Below are 20,732 nucleotides of genomic sequence, written 5' to 3' on the forward strand. Positions count from 1 at the left end.
ATCCTGCCGTTGTATCGGGCGATGGTGCGTCCGCATCTGGAGTACTGCGTCCAATATTGGTCGCCATACCTTAAGAAGGATATGGCGTTACTCAAGAGGGTTCAGAGGTGAGCGACACGTCTGATAAAGGGGATGGAAAACCTTTCATTCGCTGAGAGATTGGAGAAACTGGGTCTCTTTTCCCTGGAGAAGAGGAGACTTAGAGGGGAAATGATAGAGACTTATAAGATCATGAAGGGCATAGAGAGAGTAGAGAGGGACAGATTCTTCAAACTTTCAAATAATAAAAGAACAAGAGGGCACTCGGAAAAGTTGATAGGAGACAGATTCAAAACGAATGCTAGGAAGTTCTTCTTTATCCAACGAATGGTGGACACCTGGAATGAGCTTCCAGAAGGCATAATAGGACAGAGTACGGTACTGGGGTTTAAGAAAGGATTGGACAATTTCCTGCTGGAAAAGGGGATAGAGGGGTATAGATAGAGGATTACTGCACAGGTCCTGGACCTGTTGGGCCGCCGCGTGAACGGACTGCTGGGCACGATGGACCTCAGGTCTGACCCAACGGAGGCATTGCTTATGTTCTTATCCTTTTCAAACTCCCCTTCCCCAGTATTCAAAGCAACTTGGTATGTTATATTTAGTTATGAATGCATGTTGTAAACCACTCAGGTCTAAGCGGGTGAGAAATTTTTAAAATAAAATTAATGAATGGGCATGAGACTCCACTTTAATTGCTTCCTGCTGCCTAAGTGAGGATATTTGTTTAACTGGACAGTGCCGCTGAATATCTTCACAGACCATCCAACTAAAAAGTGGGTGGGTCAGGCAAGTGCTGGGAAAAGCAAAATGGAGGAGGTCCAGGTTATGAAGTTGTGACACCACTGGACCACCAGGAATGCAGCTAGGGGGCCTAGTTGGAGAGCTGGGGGGCATGAGGCTTTTGGGAGGGAGATTTTGCCATAGGCTGGGGAACAGGGGATGGAAAGAGGGGCCATGATCGGGCAAATTGGGAGGGGGATCAGGGGCTTTTTCTGCTTTAAAAAAACAAAAAGCCGGGCCTGATATTCAGCTGAGGCCACATAACTCTTATGTGGGCTCTGGCTGAATATTAGCTGGGCCTACATAAACTCCGGGCAGCCGGACCACTCAGAATTAGACCCTAATATTTAGTTCCAAAGCCTGGACATGGCTCAGCACTGAAAATCAGGGGATAATTTAACCAGTAAAGATCAACATTTAAAAAAAATGTTGACCGCCACCGACTAAATACTGGGAGAATGGTTTCAATCCCACTGATGTTCCTGGGCAAATATAACTTTCTATTGCCTTACAACCAAAGTTAGAATATATGCTCTCTAGGGGCAGGGAAATAGGTGCATGTAACTCACTATAAACAGTTCTGAGTCAAATAAAATAATTTTTAAATTAGGGTTGGCTCAACCTCTCCTTTAAGAGTTAAGAAAAAAGGTTTACCAATATCCATTATACAAAGCTTAATGTAGGCTTGTTTATCATTAAGGATATTGCTTGGGACAATGTTATATACTAATTCTGAGCATCCACTGAATGTTTTATGTCACAAAATTTGATTAAGTCGGAGCAACTTACCTAAGAACCTGTCCAGCAGACAATAATCTTACATGTGAAGAAATTGGAAGGGGCAGTCCATTCTTCAGCCAGTTTATCAGTGGTGGGGGGGTGCCAGTGGCGATACATTCAATGTTTATCGAAGCATCTAAAATGGCCGTCAACTCCATAGGACCATCCTTCTTTTTAGCAATAGATGGAGGCACTAAAATTATAGAGCAATTGAATGACATCTTGAAAACATGATCACAGGACATTAGAAAAAAAAATTTGGAAGAAAAGAAGCCACTCACTGATAGATATTTTCATTAAAAAAAATTTTTTTAATTGAATACAAGGAGATTTTACAGAACAAATGATTTGTACATGCTAATCATAGATGCAGAGTAGAGTAAAAAGCATCTATTTAGACTACTCTATATATAAATGTAGCCATATGGTTAAATAAAGACCAGGAGATTAGATTCGATTAGGACTTAGCTAAACTAGCGATAGGTAAAGCATTAGGATCAGATATTATACCCAAAGTTGCCAGCTGAAATGTATCAATTACCTTTAAGAGTGAGAAGAGACATTTGCTATCGGAGACCATATTTTGTTAGTTTTAAAACTGTTAGTAAGGGAATTGGTTTTGCACTCATATTTATGAATAATCACAACCTTAGCCCACCAAAAAGAGGTATTTAATACTTGAGCTGATTTCCAGTGTGAGAGAATCATTTGCAAAGTAATGGCCATAAGAGTATCAAGTAATTTACAATGCCATTTGTCCAGTGCATCGGGTAAAGAAAGAGAACAATATCAAAAGATAATTGAGAGGAAATAGGAAGTATACTGATCTCCAAAATGGTTGAATATTTGCGCAATCATAAATCATATGTTTAAGGTCACCTAAATTTCCATTACAATGCCAGTACATATTTGAATTCGTAAGATGAGCCCTTTGTAGCTTGCTGGGAGTCCAATATGCTTTATTGAAAAAAATATATATAATAATTGCATTAAACTGGTAGATAATGTAGGACGTTGTGTGTACTTAAAAAAATCTATCCATTGGTCATCAGATCCCGACCAAGTAGATTCAGATGTCCAAATACATTTAGTACATGTACTAGCCATTAAAGATGATTATATAAAAAATTTATAATAAAGTGAAGTCGTATGACCCTGAGTAACTCCTACTTGGCAAAATTCCTAAAACTTGGATATTAGAGGGTCATTAGGGTATAAAGGCCATTTTAATTTCTTTAAGCAATGCTGTAGTTGAAACCATCTATAGAATTCTGTAGAGGGGAGGTCAAATTTAGTTTGCAATTGTCGGAAGGTAACTAAAGATTTATTGTTCATAAGTTGATTAATATACCAAATATCCTTCCCCTTCCATACCAACCAACATATTGGCTTACCGCCAATCCTAATATTAGAATTATGCCAAAGAGGAGCAGAGGGAGAAGATTTACTCCGTGAAAGTGCAGGAGAAACCTTTTCAAATGCTTAAATGGCATAGTAAATAAATATAATAGAATCATGTGATGATAAATGTTTAAGATTGTCCTGGATGGGAATACATTTCAGTGGAATTGGAGAAGTTAGATGGGATTCAATGGATAGATATGAAAAATTATTTTAGGAAAGTTTTTATGATGACTCTATTATTCTTTTAGGAAGATGTTAAAAATCTACTTATTTGATAAATGGATAAAATGAGATTGCATGTATCCTCTTTTGAAATGTTTGTGTATGTTTCACTGAATGTACAGTCTTCTTAGATGTAAACCGCTTGGAACTTATGGTAGGGCGGTATATAAGAATAAAAGTTAACACACCTTAATAAATACTGCAAGTCCCTTAGTTATGAGACTTCCCATGATACAAGTGTGATTTTGTAAAGAAGGAAGCATTCATTTATCTAGAATGTTCCATAATACACCTCCACGTATTCTTCAGTATTGACTGAATTAATATGTTATGTCCTAGGATAAATTCCTAGATGTGGTCAATACTGTCCTTTTCTTTCTTTATAATTATTTATATTCTGCATATCTTACAATTCTATGCGGATTACAAATTATTCAGTTAATCAAGCATTTTCTCCTAACTGTCCCGGCGGGCTCATACTTTATCTAATGTACTTGGGGCACTGGGAGATTAAGTGACTTGCCCAGGGTCATAAGGAGCAGTGTGGGATTTGAACCCACAACCCTAGGGTGCTGGAGTTCTAACCACTCCCTCTTATTAAAATATTTGTCAGTTTCGCAATAGTTATACCTCTATGGTCTATACTGTATCAGAAAGTACAGTTCATGTTTAATAAAATCTAGACTGTGCTTATCTCAAAAAATGAAAGGGGTAATATTTAACAATGATAGTCAGCATATTAATTTAAATGCTCGACAATCCCTTTTTGCAGCTAAGATACTCATCTCTTTTTCCTACCTTTTCAGCATATGTCTGGATCACAACTAGTCTGTTCCATTGCCACCTTAAAAAAAAGCAGCGTAGCCATATCTACAAGTATTTTGAAGAATAGAGAACAGAATGATATGTATTCTTTTATTCATAGCTTAGTCTTGGGGTCTTCTTAGAAATCACTGAATAAGATTTTGCTTGCCTATCTTTTTATGCTTTCTGGTTCTGAATCAACAGATATACAACACGGGTTATTTTAAATGCATCTCCACTTGGAAGTAGCAGTATTTACACGTGAACACTGCATATACATGGAAGCGGAGATTTCATAAAGTTAGTATTTTGACTTGGAAATTCACACCATGCAGAAGTTTCTGGAAGGTGTGGTTTGGGTATTCCTCATTGAGATTACACCAGCTCAGCAGCACACAGAATTTTAAACATCTTATTTCGGCTAGGGTTTCACGCATGTGATTATGGGAATAATTCTCTTTAATCCCCCAACATTTATTTCTCCTCTATAAATGAAGAAAAACAAAAATTGTAGCCTCACTAATTGGCAGAATTTATATGTCTAGGTTTGTAAAACTGGACAGCTACACATGGAAGCAGTGTCACTTGCACATGGAAAATACTAGTTTTGTCCTGCTTATCTTTTCCTTGCGTATATTTGTAAAATGGCTGCTCCTGCATGTTGTTATGAGATATTTTACCAAAGGTTTCGCCTTTAACAGAGCCTTTTGTAAAATACCACTGGAACTCATCAGCTCTCAACCTGGATATCTTTGGACTTGCCCCGCTATTCAAGATTATTGGAATGCTGTTTTTGTCTTTGTGGAGCGCATCTGGAAAATTTCTATTCGTCACTCCCCTTTACTATTATTTGGTACTGTTCCTCATTATTTCCCTCGAGTGAGGGGCGCTGCTGCTTTTCTTAAATGGACTGTCTTGGTGGCCCTGAAATGTATTTTGACCCACTGGATTGAAGATACTGCTCCCGATTAGTCTCTGTGGAGATGTCGGATGATTACCCTCTTGATGTGGGAACGGAGAGATGTGTTGGACCTCTCTTCTCTCCCAGGTCGGGTCTTTCAACGTACTTGGGAACCCTTCTGGACAACTATGACCCCGTTGGCCCGAAGTCGCTTGCTGAATTGTTGAATCTCTGTATTTTGTTTTCCTTTGTTACACCTGGTCTACTTGATCTTTGTATAATTTTCTCTAGGTGAGATGTACTTGGAAGGGGGGCCCTGGGAAGGGGGGGGGGTTATTTATTTTGGGGTGGGTTGTGTTGGGATAGGGGGGGCTTTCTTATCTATAGAGACGGGTTTTGTTATCCAAAATGCTGAGCTTGCTTGTAATTGATTGGTTTCTTGTTTGCTGGTTTTGTTGAGCTCAATAAAATATATTTGAAAAAAAAAATATATATATATATATATAACTTGGGTCTTCATATCTGTAGGCATCCCCTCATTCTCATACAAGATTCAACACAGAGCTTACAAAAGAACAAGATGAAAACATTGTAGTGCGATACTCACCATATACATTCAGGTTGAATATCCTATCTTCTTCTCCTGCACCATTGCTAGCTACGCAGGTATATTTCCCCATATCAGTTGTAAGAGCACCAAAGATGTTTAAAGTAGAGCCGTCTGAAGTTACTCTAGGGGAAAAATATCAACTGATTTATAGTTTCCTAACATGTGGCACCCAGAAGTTTTCATTAATATAGAATTATGTGGCCTTCCTCTTAATGAATGTTCACTCGTGAAAGATGATATTTCCCAATCTGCTTTTATATTTGGATGCATAACAGAAATCATTTAAATGTCTTAATGTACTTGAATTCGGTGTTATTTTGCAATCAACTGATGTGTCAAATTGCGTCAAAATGCTGATCTACGATTGGTCTCTCTGCATGTAAAGGAATTTAATAATCCATTAAAGAGAAGGAAGACCTGGTTCATAGACAACCCCGCGAAAGACAAAGGCGCGCGCCGACAACTGAGCGCAAGACGGAGGCGCGCGCCAAAGAAAATTACAGTTTTTAGGGGCTCCGACGGGGGGTTTTGTTGGGGAGCCCCCCCAGTTTAATTAATAGAGATCGCGCCGGCGTTGTGGGGGATTTGGGGGGTTGTAACCCTCCACATTTTACTGTAAACTTAACTTTTTCCTTAAAAACAGGGAAAAAGTTAAGTTTTCAGTAAAATGTGGGGGGTTACAACCCCCCACACCCCCCACAACGCGGCGCGATCTCTATTAAGTAAAGTGGGGGGGGTTCCCCCCATGCCCCCCCCCCCGTCGGAGCCGTAAAAACAGTAATTTTGTGCGGCGCGCGCCTCCGCGCTGCGCTGAAGGGTTCATAGACAACCCCGCGCGCGCCTTTGTCCCGGCGCGCTTTTGACCTGACACCGGAAGACCTTCCTCTGTCTTGATAAAGTAAATCCTACATTTATTTATCCTTGAGGGTTGTCCATGCTAAATCTCTCTCAAACCAGTACTATTCTTTTGAGGTTTGTGCTGCAGCAGATAATACACCTAATGGTGTTGCTGTATTGGAGGATGTTGGTGTATCCTATACTGTTAAAGGTCATTGGGTAATTTTGGTAATGACCCTGATTGCCATCATTTGTACTTTAGAAAATTTATATGCTCCAGTAGCAGATTCCGCTGTTTTTCTTTTTACTTACCTTAACCAAGTGGCTAAAGGGATATTAGTCGGGGGGAGGGGGAATTTCAATTTGTCTTTAGACCCTGTGTTAGACAGGCAGTCTTGCTGTGTCAGAAAACCTTTCAAACCAAGACTGGGGGCTGTTATATTCCACTACAAAGGAATTTGCTTTTTATTCAGCTCCTCATTATCCCTATTCAACTTGGATTATTCTCTGGTATCTTCCTCTTTGCTCCCTTTAATTAATCAAAATGTTATAGAGACAATCCTAATTTTGGATCATGCAACAGTGTCTTTAATGTTCAGGAATTCCTCTTCCAAAGTTGTAGGGCATGGATGGAGGTTAAATAAAGGTTTATTGCATGATGATATATTTTGTGATCTCATTGATGAAGTCTCCGAGGACTACTTCGCCAGGGAATTGTTGGGATGCCTTTATCTTATACTGTAAGACTAGCCAAACAGCGTAAATTGTTGATCTTAGAGTCTGGAATAAGATCACTTGAGCGTTCTTTAATTCTTAATTATGATTATGGAACCCTAAGCAGGCTTCAGGCCCTTAAATATTGTTATAACTGTCTATTAAGTCAAAGAGCTGGTCTTGCTGTCTTTAATCAAAGAGTATGCTATTATGAGGAAAGTAGCAAGACTGGGTGTTTTCTACCTCATTCGTTAAAATGTAAGGTGGATAGGTTTAAAGTTCAATGTCTTCAAATGGCCTTTGGCTATTTGGTTTCAGGTTCAGGATAAGGATATCTTGAAGCAATTCTGCTACTACTATGAATCTTTATACACTTTGGAGATTCAGGTAGATGTGGATTCACTTGGACCCGGATTCTCTAAATGGCACTGTTATTGGCGGCCGCTGCCTTAAAAGTGGCTGCCGATCGCATGTCAATCACGCAACAGCGCCATATAGAGAATCGTGTCTCTGGCAAAGGTAGGTGTCGGAAATGTAGATCACAATTTTCAAGGCCTACATTTCTGGCGCCTATCTTTGACTTGAATAGCGCCTCCGGAGGTGTCTAAAGTCACTTCTAGTGTTAGCCATGCCTACAGTGGCATTAGGCGTGATCCCAGAGCCATTTTTTAGGTGTCAGTAGGCACCTTGAATTTCTTTTAAGTAGTGTTTCAATGTCAGAGGTATCAAAGGCTGCATTTAAATTAAAATGAAAACTGTTTAAAACTCTAGCATTTTATTGACAACAAATAACCCGTGTTTGGCTCAGATTCAGACCTCATCGTCGCTTCAATAGCAGTTGGGAGATTTGGCACAACTCAAACCTACTTTACTCTCTGTGATTCACCACTTGGGATCAATTTGCCATCCTTATGCCACTGAATAGTTGGTGAAGGAACGCCATCTGCCCGACAGACCAGCTGGAGATCTTCACCCTGAAGAACACTGACTTCACTGGGCATTTCCGAGCCAACAATAGCAGGAGGAACTGTACAAAAGAAAGTATGATAAGCCAATATTAGGTATCTGGTCAATATTGAAAATGATTTAAATGGACTCTAGCTATATCACTTGTTTTGGGCTAACCACTAATTTTCAGCAGCACTTAACCTGTTATTGCTACTGAAAATTAGAAGTTAGGGTCTAAGTGAAAAATGGCTCTTTGGGGGGGGGGGGGATTCCAGGGGCGGAGTCAGCAGTTGGCTAGTTAAAAACTGAATATCTACACTTAACTGGCCAGGGAAACTGCATAAATGGGACCGTATAAATCACATTGCCTTCTATATGCACTAACCCACAGCTGCTTAAGTTCTGACTATCAACGTAGCCAGCCTATATGTTAGCCTGCTCCATATAAACTAGATATTCAATGCTGAAGCCTGGACAAGGCCCTGCATTGGATATCTGGGAATAACGCTGGCAGTGGTCAACAGAACGTTCGCTGCCGCCAGTGAATATTGATTCTATGTGGTGGGAATTTTTAGAAAACTGGACATATGAAGTGAGCAAGTCACAGTTATTTGTATTGGCAAGAATATAAAGGGTAAAGGGTCATTGATTTGATATACCCAGTGGCATAGCAAGGGGTGACAGGTGCCCAGGGCGGTGGCACACCTCCCTGCCCTCTTTTCTGCTCTCACTCCTTCCCCACCCCCCCGCCACACGCTTGCCCCCCTTCCCTTCCTCCATATCACCAACTCATTGCCTGCAGTAGGGTTGGCTCTCCTTCTGACATCACTTCTTAGGTGAGGAACCCGGAAGTGACATCAGAGGGAGAGCTGACGCCAGCACAAGTGGCAGGTTGGAGATGCTGCTCGCACTAGGGAAGAGATAGAGGTACATTGGGTGGGAGAAGTGAAGGCATGCACGTGGCAAGGGGAGTTATGGGAAAGAGTGTGGGGGAGGGGGAGGGAGAGGAGGAAGGGTGCCAGTGCTCCCATTAAGATGGCACCTGGAGCAGATCGACACCCCCCCTTCTTACTATGCCACTGGATATACTGTGTTTCTATGGTACTAGAGCAGCTTATATTTATTATATATAGGATGACAACTTGGGGAAAAAATAAAAATATAGTACACGTTTAACTAAAGTGTGTAACTGCCCTGTTCCCCCGAAAATAATCCCTAGCATGATTTTTAAAGATGCTCCTAATATAAGCCCTACCCCAAAAATAAGCCCTAGTTAAGCCTGAAGCCCCCCTCCCCCCCCCCGAATGTCCTCGACACTCCTGACTTCATCCCTGCCCAATTTGCCCAAAAAAATCAGACTTGTTGATTCAGCAACCCCGGTGAGACCTGACATACCTCCACTCCAAGGCCTCCTAAAGCAGCAGTGGCAAAAGCGCTCTGAATGGGCTGCTTCTTGGCCTTGCCAGTGGGGAAGGCTGCAAAGCAGCCTGTTCAGAGCGCTGCCACCGTGGCTGTTTTTGGAGACCTCGGAGGTACGGTATGTCAGTCTCACAGTGGGAGGGTGGGTGGGGTTCTGCTGCACAGGGGGCTGGGAGGGAGGGATAGAAAGATGTTGCACAAGGGGGTGGGTGAGAGGGGAGGAAAGATGCTGCACAAGGGGGAAGGAGAAAGGAAAGAGGAAGAATTGGGGTGGAGGAAAGGAAGGGAGAGATGATTGTTATATATGAAAAAAATATAAGACATCCTCCGAAAATAAGCCCTAATGCATTTTTTGGACCCCAAATTAACATAAGACATTGTATTATTTTCGATGAAACACGGTATATTACAGAAACGTATCCAGACTTCTATTTTTGGGCGGGCCTGGAAATGGACGGGTGGGCATGGCCCACACATTTGCTCTCCACTTGCTACCCTCTCCCCTCAACAGAGCATATGAGCAATTGCATATTCTAGGAGCATCACTAATAGATTTTACATGGTCGCTCACAAAAATACTTGCAAATTTGGAAAATTGTTGGGTTTTAAAACTTGCCACTCACACAAAAAAAATTTTTTTAGAACGTCGCTCACATGAGAAAAAATTTGCATGCACCCGGCCAGTCCTTAGAAGAAGCATTGGCAGGGATCCCCATGTCCCGCTAGCTAGAGTCCGCTCACCAGAGCCTCCGTGAGCTGTCTAAACCTCAGGGCAGTTGGCAACATGCTTTCAGATGCGGACAATGGGAGTCCCCCGTCATGTGAATGAAATAAGCGTCAGTAGCCGGAGACATGCCACCGACCGCCCCAAGGTTTAAACAGTTCCGGAGTCCCCGTTATTCAGTATGCATAATAATGAGGTTGAAGTCTGTGGGCCTTTGTTTCTATCAATGGCCAATCCAGGTCATAGGTATATATATCAGGATTCCAAAAAGTAATAAGAGCCCATGCTACTTACGCCCACAGATATGCAGTGGCTTTTCCGCATGTACCCTAATAATGGGTTAAGGATTTTGACTGCAGGAACTTGTCCAATCCTTTAACCACATCCTCTGGCAATGAATTCCCAAAACTTAATTGTATGTTGAGTGAAAAATATTTCCCCCCCCAATTTCTTTTAGATGTGCTACCCTAGTAACTTCAAGATGTGTTCTCTAGATTTTGTACTTTTTAAAAGAGTAAACAAATGATTCACATAAAATGAATCATCAGGAACAGGCTGCGACAATCTCTATATGAGGATAATTCATAATCCAAAAGAATGTTTGGCTACTGCAAATACGAGATGCCAAAAAGACATCCCGGGCCATCAAACACACAAAAAAAGCAATTTTTCTGTCCAGGGGTAAAGCCGCTTCATATCTACACATACCATGAATATGGAGGATGTAGCTTTTCTGAGCATTCCCTTCGATATTTGATGCAATGCATGTGTAGGTTCCACTGTCTGCCCGCTGAGATCGGGCAATTTGCAGCTTGCTCCCACCAGAAAGAACATGAATTTCCAGAGATTCTAAATTTTCTGCACATGGAAGAAAAAACCTTGATTAGCACATTCCTACATTACCATCTGGGAGCTTATAGGGTCTACGAATGTTATCCTTTAATTGCTACAATTCTTAATGGCTTTTCAATATCAGCTCTTTAAATTACTGGATCAGATGTACATATTCACTCTGCTTTAGTATAATTCTTATTACACAAACATTGTGACGTTTCCCAAGTTAAAAAATATATCAGAGCCAAAAACCATGAGACAAAACAGGAGTCAACAAAAGGGTCAATATTAAACTGGTGGCAGTCGGCATTTCTGTTAACACTGACATCTACTGGCTAATTTAGATTTAGATGTTCAATGTTGGGCCTTATCTGGGCAACGGCACCGAATATTCCGATCTTTTGCACAACCCAGAAGTCTGATAGGTGTGGCTGATATTCAAGGTCATACCCACACGCAGGGGAATGCTATAAACAGCATGCACCTAATTTGCATGTGCAATTAAGTAACGAGTCCGGGCGCTAACAATCAATTATTGCCACTTATCGGCAACGATTTGGTTTGTGGCGCAGTGGTTAAAGCTACACCCTCCGTACCCTGAGGTTGTGGATTCAAACCCCACACTGCTCCTTGTGACCCTGGGCAAGTCACTTAATCCCCCTATTGCCCCAGGGACAGCCAGGGAAAAATGCTTGAGTACCTGAATAAGCACATGTAAACCTGGCAGAACGGTATAGAAAACTGAATGAATAAAGAAATAACTCAAGACAATCGATTCCTCAATGACTTGTCTGAAATATAATGTTGAAAACTTCTCTTGTCTTCGCAAAGTAGGCCACTTCCACTTAAAGAGACTTCACTCTTTAAAAGCATTTGCAACACTGTTTTTGGAGATTGGGGTGAAACAATGAAGGTGGGGGGCTGTGCTGTACCTCTGTCTTTTATTGCTGACATGATCTTTGGCACTCAGACAATTTTTAACACAGGAAACATTACACACAATGTTTGTGTTCTAAGTATTAATCAGGGGGTGTACGGTAATGTAGATGTGCCGATTGCCACAGGAACAGCCACTTTTCATCCCCAGATATGTATGCACCAATGCTCCTTGACTTAACATCTTATTATTCTTGGCTATTAAAAACATCTTGCACTGTTTGAAGGACTTATCTAATAATAAAAATAATAATAACTTTATTTTTCTATACCGCCATAGTCAGACTGACTTCTAGGCGGTTCACATAGAAAGAAGGCTGGTCAATCAGCGAATTACACAATGCAAGAAGAAGGGGGTTACATGATGATTAGGGGAGCATAGGGAAGGAATACATGAGAGAAAGAAGTTACATAATACATTGGGGTTATAAGGGGAAAGAATACCTGGGAGAGGTCATTTGATTAGGCAAGGAATTTGTCAAATAGAGCGGTTTAAATGTGTTGTAGGTCTGTCTGGCTTTATTTATGTGGTTTCCCAGCCAGGATTGCTGTCTGTTTGCTTGGAACATGAAGGTTCTGTCTAGGAAGGATTTGTATTTGCAGCCTGTGATCTTTGGGTATGCAAAGATGTTTTTGTTTCTGGTTGTACGTGTGGGGTTGTGTAGAGTGAAGTGTGTTTGCAGGTAGGAAGGTGCTAGGCCCCAGACTTGCTTGAAGCAGATACAAGCAAATTTGAACAGTATTCGCACCTCCATTGTATGGTGGAAGACGGTATGCATAACCAACAAATTTGAAAGTGTAATAGCTGAAAGACATCATTTTATTAGTTCTTTTCTCAAAGTATGGAGGAGACCTGTTCAACTTTATTGTGACTTGTGGACCGTTGACACATATTATCTCAATGTAATATTTATAAAATATAGAGAGAGTCACTTCTTGTCAGTTAATTAAGTGGCTTGAAATGTCAAGTATGATGCTCATTGGGGAACTCTCTTCTATGCTTTACTCTCAGTTGAAATTACATGTACTGGCCCTGCTGCATTTGGTTGGCATGAGACACTAGTTGTATTGGCTTATAAGTAATATTATCTCTCCGTTTATTAACTGTGATATGTACAACTAGTCTGTTTCATGTTTGAGTTATCGTTTGTATATTTACATATATGTATATTTGCATATTTATAATAGAAAAAAAGTTTTAAAAAATAATAATAATTTTACAAATGTTTCTTTACTCTGTAGTGTTATGTTTACCACTTGGGAACGAATGATGGTGTGTGAGTGAATTATCTGGACAATTACTTAAGTTAAGCCCTTTGACCTTTCTTTAGCATTCATTGATGCCCCCTTTACAATATAATACATAGCAAGTTTGCACATTTGTATTTCTTTTGTTCACCTCCCCATCGTTGTTAAATCTCCAGTTAGTAACAATATTCCAAAACTAGGCACCAGCATTTAAGCAGGTGCAAATACTGATGCCAAAAGTCGGTTAGGGAATCCCCTCTAAGTGCTAATTATAAATGACACTCTGTGAAGAGCACCCTTTATAGAATATTAGTTTAGTGCAGCTCTTCCTCGTACCGATTTTTGGGTGCCATTTACTGAATCCAGTCCCTTATGGATAGTGCCATGTCAATCAATAAAGATATTCAGCAGTACCATCTGGATGGTATCTTCCACCTGGATAAATGCTTTTGAATATTGAACCCTCTGCTGTTTTGGACTATTGGACCCAATATGTGTCTCTAAAGCCTGGATTCTCTAAACGGTGCTGATATCGGTGGCCGTCAATCGCATGCCAGTCACACAACAGCGCTGTTTGGAGAACTGCGCCTCTGGGAACGATAGGCGCCAGAAATGTAGTCCAGAGTTTTCAAGGCTTACATTTCTGGCTCCTATCTTTGCCGTGAATCGTATCTACGAAGGTGCTTTGTGGCAGTGTTTCTCAACTCGATCCTGGAGTACCCCCGTGCCAGTCAGGTTTTCAGGATACCCATAATGACTATGCATAAACTCGATGTGTATATTTGCTAATTTCTTTCATGCATAGTCATCGTGGATATCCTGAAAATCTGACCTGGCAATAACCACAGGGTGAGCTATCATCGGTCCTGTTATTAGCTTGAAAAATACATCAGGCTTATAGCTGTGAGCGCTTGAGATCCTTAGAACTTCTCCACTACATCCATTTTGGATATATCAACTTGTGCTTTAGCCAAGTGTTTAAGAGTTTAGTGTGGTTCACAAGAGTTTAAAGGACCTTTTGTTTAGACACTGGTAGGCGCTTTAAATTTGACATTGTTTGCCGTTTCAAATGGGGTTTCCTAATTAACTTAGGTGCCGGTAGGTGTTTATAGAATTTCCCTCTACGTGATGGATTAGGTGTGTTCACTAGCAGGCCATGGTACCACTTGCCTCAAGAATCTGTACCCCAAAAATGAAACAAACCCAGGCCACTCAAGTACATTACCAATCGGCTGTCCATTTTTTTGCCAAGTTAGGGTTGGTGGAGGAATCCCAGTGGCATCACACGCAAAGGTAACAGGATTGCTGATAATCTCAGTGATGGATTCTTCTACAGGTCCTTCAATACTTGGTGGCACTAGAAACACATCGTTCACATAGCATGAGGAGATTTTTATTGAACGTTTCACATTGTTACCTGTCAGCATAGCATTTTTCATCTGTGTACGTGAACAGAAGCTAGCACTCACCATGAACATGAAGATGAAAGTTCTTGTCGTCTTCCCCAGCAATGTTGGTCGCTTTGCACACATACTGACCTGTGTCAGAGACCTCAAACACAAACATCACACGTTTCTTAAATAATGCCTTTGATATTTACTTCATTGAAGTGACCTAATCATTTACGTTTTTATTTATTTCTCTCATCAAGGTCACAATCTTCATTTTTCCTCATGCACAGGGTAGTATGGACCCTGGTGAAATCGCATAAGGTGGGCAAGAATTCATCCAATCCATGTTGGTGCCGCCTAGCAGCAATTGGGATCATAAAACATGTCCTATAAGGACCATGTGTTAAAATGACCTGACTTGTGGTAAAATAATCTGATTTATCAGTAGCCCATTTTGATAACTTCACCCCTAAGTGGGAATGTATCAATGTAGGCTACCATTAAGTGAATTTAGCATAGGGTCCCATTTTATGCAACACTGCAGCACTTAGATGCTACCAGATCGGTCTAAATGTTTGGAGCGTAAACACCTGGAACGAAAGCAGCTATGTTTCTTTCCAGAGTAGCCTCCAGTACACAGTATATCATCAAATAGTCGTGCCAAGATAGAGATGTTTCCATTTTCCAATTTCTTGTTAGCACAAGTCTTGACACTAATACAAGACACTGAATTAACCACTTCAGTCCCCTAGGAGTATAACCTACCGTATTTTTCGGTCCATAAGACACATTTTTTCCATCCCAAAAAGTCTTATGGAGTAAAGATGACAACCCCCCCCCCCCTCAGTACCTTTTCAAAACACCCACCGCCCTGCAGTACCTTTTAAAGCGCCCCTTAAGCCTGGAGGTTCAGGGGTGTATGGGACAGAAGGAGAATGCTGTCTGGGCCCGCCCCGCTTTCAGAATGACTGCATCAGTTCTCACGGGACTCGCAAGAACTGACTGCAGCCATTCTGAAAGCGGGGCGGGCCCAGGCAGCAGTGCAGACAGCAGCGCTCCTGCCGGCCCATACACCGCTGGACCACTAGGCTTAGAGGGCGCTTAAAAAGGTACTGCGGGGCGAGGGGGGGAGGAAAAAATTATTAGTTGGCTGGAACGGATCCCTCCTGTCCCAGCCTACCACTAGACCACCAGAGGTGAGGGGGGTGGTAGGTTACAGGTCAGGGAAGGGGTCATAGGGTGCAAAGCCTGGCAGGGAAGGGGGGACAGGATGCAGAGCCTGGAAGGGAGGGGGGACAGAGTACAGAGCCTAGCAAGGAGGGGGGACAGGGTGCAAAGCCTGGCAGGAAGTGAGGGAGGCAGGGTGCACAATTTGGTTCAGAATGTTATTTTTCTTATTTTCTTCCTCTAAATCTGGGGGGGTGTCTTATGTTGAGGTGCGTCTTATGGAGCGAAAAATACAGTATATATTTTCTCCCAAGAAAATATTGACTTTACTACTGTTGGTCCTGATTCTATAAAAAGTGCCTACACTGGTGTGCCTAGCTGATCAAGGCACCTAACTTTATGTTTTTAAATGGTTCAATTGGCGCTGTTAAAAACAAATTTAAAAAATTTAATTTTCTGGTAGGCACCTAATTTGGTAGGTTCATGCGCCTACCCAAAAAGTAGGCATGGTTAGGGGCAGAGTTTGGGTGTAGGTTGTGTTAGGCACAGGCATATTAGACTAAGAAAACTCTGGCCTAATATACCGGCACCTAAGTTTTTGATACCTACTGGCACGATTCTATAAATAGCACCTAACTTTGAACGATATTCGGTAGGTGCCATTTTCCTAGGTGCCTGAGTTGGGTGTCATTTATAGAATTGGGCCCATAATGTCTAGCTTCACAATATTAAAAGGAGAATCTCAAATTTCATGCCACAAACCTTTAATAAAAGGGTAATCCCACAGTACACAAAGATCCATCCAACCCATAATTGCATAAGGAAAACAGAGAAGCATCAGTCTCCCATTTATTACTTCTGGCAGGAGGTACGTACATCTTATTAACATCTTCAATTGGATACTCATGAAATTCAACAAAATAGATAATTTAAAAATGTTTTACCAGCTTAGTGGTTCAAGTGCTTGATAAATTTTAGTGTTCTTTTAAAGAGATTATAGTCATCAACAATAAGGATAAAGTAGAGTGTGGGTAGGCCCAATGCACTATTCCCTACACTTGCTTCCATTGTTAACATGCTTAATACTTTTCGACAACCCAGAAAATTGGCACCACTACTTCAAGGCAACCGATAATTACCAGTATATCAAGGCTCATTTTGACACATATGGCCTGATATTCGAAAACAATTTAAATGTAATTGTCTGTCCAGGGCAAACTGTGCATTTTCAGTGGCACTTACTCAAAAAGTGCCTCTAAAAATATCGGGCTAACATTCAAGAAAAAAAATCCGTTTTATTGTGGGCTTTCCTGAAGTGGTCAGTACTTAGCTGCTTAAGTGCCAATAAAACGCCATCCTATGTTTACGCGGTTCTTCATAACAGGTTACGTGACGAATATGTCACTTAACCTGCTATGTGTTAGCTGGCTCTTTATATCCAGAAATTCAATCCCAGAGCCTGGCCATGGCTTCACATTGAATTTCTGGATTTAACACTGACAGAGGTCAGGAAAATGCTGATTGTCACTGGCTGACCCTGTCACTGGCTGGGCCCGGTGAGAGATTCAGGGGTTTTTCCTCACTGAAGCTGCAGTTATACCCCTGGTACATGAATTTGTGTACTACCTGTTCAGTATGCACCGAGCTTTGCATTCTGGTAGGAATACAGCCCTGCTGAGTAAGAAGGTGGGACTCAGGCAGGGACAAAGATATGCCTAGCTCAGAGTTATTCAAGACAGGTTCCCGAGGGAGAGAGAGAGAGACTTCCACCTTTCTTAGCTGTTGGCTAAGAAGGAGCCCTGGAAAGAACTGAAAAGTAAATGAGAATATCAAGGGGATGACTGGTCTCTGCTAGGCTATGGTAAGCCAAACTCATATACTGTTGGGACTGAGTAGAGTCCTGTGATAAATGAAGACTGAAGCGTGGAACTGAATTAATACTTCAGAGATTGTTTTGCCTTCCCTGAGCCTATGAATGAAGAGGATCAGGGAAAAAAAATAAGAGATTGTTCATTGTGCTTTATAACCATATCTGCACAGGGTTCCAGGAAAACTCGGACTGCCACAGGCCCATTATGTTAACTGGTGAAGCTCTTGAAAACCACTCAGAAATCTACAGTACTTTTAGTCCAATAAAAATGTACTAGTTTTTATTTCTCCGAATTTGCAAACTGACCGTGTTTTCTTTATTATTGTATTGCACTAGAAAATCAGGGTATCTGTTAATGGAGGGAGAGCATTTACGGTACCTCTGCGCTCTTTATCTGCAGCATTTGCCCATCCACCAAGACCTGAATGTTAGCTGTCTCAGTGACTGGACGGCCATTCTTGTACCAGGTGATGACCGGAGCTGGCACGGCATTGGACTCGCACTCTAATGTCACGAGAGTTCCTAATCGGGCGGTTACCACTGCCAGAGACTCACCGGCACGGTCTTTAATGCTGGGAGGCACTGGTGGCAGAGATGAAGAGAATTATTGGATTTTGTGCTGAGAATGAATTGCAGGAAAAACAACATCAAGCATCACTGTTGATTTGGTTTTCAATATTGTATGAAGGAAACAAACCGTAGACAGTAAGGAAGATCTTTTTAGTGTTTTCACCAGCTTGGTTAATGGCAATGCAAGCATATTCCCCACCATCTGACACCTTCACTCGAGGAATCTGTAGGGTCCGTCCGCCTGAAGCACAGAAAAAGAAAACAATAATGGCTAGACTTTCTATATACCCAGAGGGTAATTCTAACCAACCCAATTCTCCTCAATGCGTGTCTCTCTCAGTGGTAAAAACAGAACCTTTAAGAGATTTTGTTATCCTTTTGCTTTTAAATTCACCAAATTCTGGAATGCTTTACCGCTTACAATAAGAAGTTTACGTTCTTTTGTTTTATTCCGGAAAGTTCTGAAAATTTTTCTGCTTGCTAAACATTTTGGAAATTGAATTCTGGAATGCTTTACCGCTTACATTAAGAAGTTTAGGTTCTTTTGCTTTATTCCGGAAAGTTCTGAAAACTTTTTTGCTTGCTAAATATTTTGGAAATTAACTATTTCAGTCTACTTTTTCTTGTCAAATTTATGTATTATGTTTTTATATTATTGTACACCGAGTCGAGCTCCTCTTGGTTGATTACGCAGCCCTATTAAACTAAGTTTTAGTTTAATTTAGTTTTTCTGGCAGCGACATGATTTGGTAGCTCGCAGCATTTTTTTGACCCAGGCAACACGCAAGCTTTTAATATTGGATCGAGAGTATTCCTTTTTTGGTTTTTCACAAGTACACTGGTGCCATCTACTGGATTTTATCTACGTACCCCTGAGGAAGGTTTTTTCAAGCCGAAACATGGACCGTATTGGGGTCCAGTACAGAAAGGATTTAAAGACTCTCTGTGAAGCTTGCCTTATGTTTTAGTTATTTTTATGCATATGCTTTTATTATTTATATGTTTGCAATAAATTTATTGTCTCTGCGGCTGATGTGTGGTGTCCCTTCCCCACTCTTTTTGTCTTATATTTCCACACGTGGGGTTGTGCTTTCTTTTTTTGTTGTAGAGTACAGTAATTCTAATTAATTATTATTATTATTCTAAGTAATTATTATTGTCCCTGTATTAGAATGTTTTTGGAATTCAATTTGGACTCAAGTAAATTGTCTATTAGAAAACCATGTTGCATTATCCTATGATACTATTCTGTTTGGTATGTCTATGAGGAAAAAAAGTCAATTGTCAGCACATAATAACAAACTTTTATTAATCATGACAGGGATTGCCATTCAGCATATTACCAATAACTGGAAAAATTATACTAATCTTAATTATACATTTTGGTGGAATTCGCTATGCCATATTTTTAACATAGAAAGAGCAATTGCTTTGGAGAAAGGGAATTATAATAATTTTATAAAGATCTGGGGGCTATTGGAAAGATATTGTAATGAGTAAACATCACTTTCCTTAGATAGATATATGTACACATAGGGGGGTGGGGGGTTGTTCTGGAAATCTTACTAAGTTATATGTTTATAATGTATTTATGATATGATTGATTACAATAATTGAAGAAGGGTGGGTGGGGGTTGGGATATGATTTTTATGTTTCTATGATTATATGTGAAAGAATTTCAAGTGTTATATTGTAGATATTAGTGACATATTCCTGTACACTTGTTGTAAGATTTTAAAATGAATAAAGAATATTTTAAAAAAGTAATTTTTTAAAAAAATATGATGTGCTCAGACCAATAACCCAAATGCCACAGCATAGGAAAGGGTTAAAGGTGGCAAGGGCAAGCTGTGAAATGGAAGAACCACTAGTCACACTATAAAGATAAGTAAAAGGACTACTGAATGTCTGGGTCTGGCCAATATTGAGTTCTAATATCTGGAAGCTAACTAGGCAGCTATTTATGTGGTTCCAGTGCTCAGATACTGGTGCTGAATATTGGTGGTGATGACCAGATAACTTTCAGCTCCGCCTGTGCTCTACCTCGGTACTGCCCAGGCAGAAATGAAGTGTAGTGGGCCCAGATGGAAAAAAGAGGCTGAGCCTCGGATCAGAGGAAGAACATGTTATTATTGATTCAAGGCTCTGCCTCTTTTTTCCATCAAGGTCCACAACATTGCATTTCTTCTGGTGTTCCTTCCCTCTAGTCTGCTCCTACTATCCAGACAGTGCCAAAGCAGTAAAACCTGATTTTGAGCAGTATTTAAATTGCCACTGAATACAAGGGAGGGGGCCGGGCAGCAGGGCTTAACTGGGCAAAAGCCACTCCTTCCTGGTTAAGTTCCACCAATTATCAACTGAATAGGCTCTCCTCCAGGTATTAAGGAAGTGGATTTATCCAAGCAAGTTTTTGATATGTCAGGGTACAATAGTTTTGAGTGTCAAACATCACAACAGTGACACTTTGCATTTCATATGTGTGTATATATAGTGAATTTATTATAATGGGAAGGACTTTTAAACACACCAA

The 20,732-nt window shown here is 40.8% G+C and overlaps 1 protein-coding gene across 2 annotated transcripts in view; it reads right to left on the minus strand.

The window, feature by feature from the left end:
• HMCN1 (hemicentin 1) overlaps positions 1–20,732 on the minus strand; it is a 461,110-nt gene that overhangs the window by 132,556 nt on the left and 307,822 nt on the right. For both annotated transcript variants that reach the window (XM_033960229.1, XM_033960228.1), the window contains exons 59-66: positions 18,329–18,442; positions 18,011–18,213; positions 14,673–14,754; positions 14,429–14,560; positions 10,894–11,043; positions 7,962–8,121; positions 5,541–5,665; positions 1,612–1,795 (exon numbers count right to left, since the gene is read on the minus strand). In XM_033960229.1, the coding sequence (XP_033816120.1) occupies positions 1,612–1,795; positions 5,541–5,665; positions 7,962–8,121; positions 10,894–11,043; positions 14,429–14,560; positions 14,673–14,754; positions 18,011–18,213; positions 18,329–18,442 (1,150 nt within the window). The remainder of the gene's footprint in view (positions 1–1,611; positions 1,796–5,540; positions 5,666–7,961; positions 8,122–10,893; positions 11,044–14,428; positions 14,561–14,672; positions 14,755–18,010; positions 18,214–18,328; positions 18,443–20,732) is intronic.

This window comes from Geotrypetes seraphini, chromosome 10 (genome assembly GCF_902459505.1).
Source record: "Geotrypetes seraphini chromosome 10, aGeoSer1.1, whole genome shotgun sequence".
Lineage (NCBI taxonomy): Eukaryota > Metazoa > Chordata > Amphibia > Gymnophiona > Dermophiidae > Geotrypetes > Geotrypetes seraphini.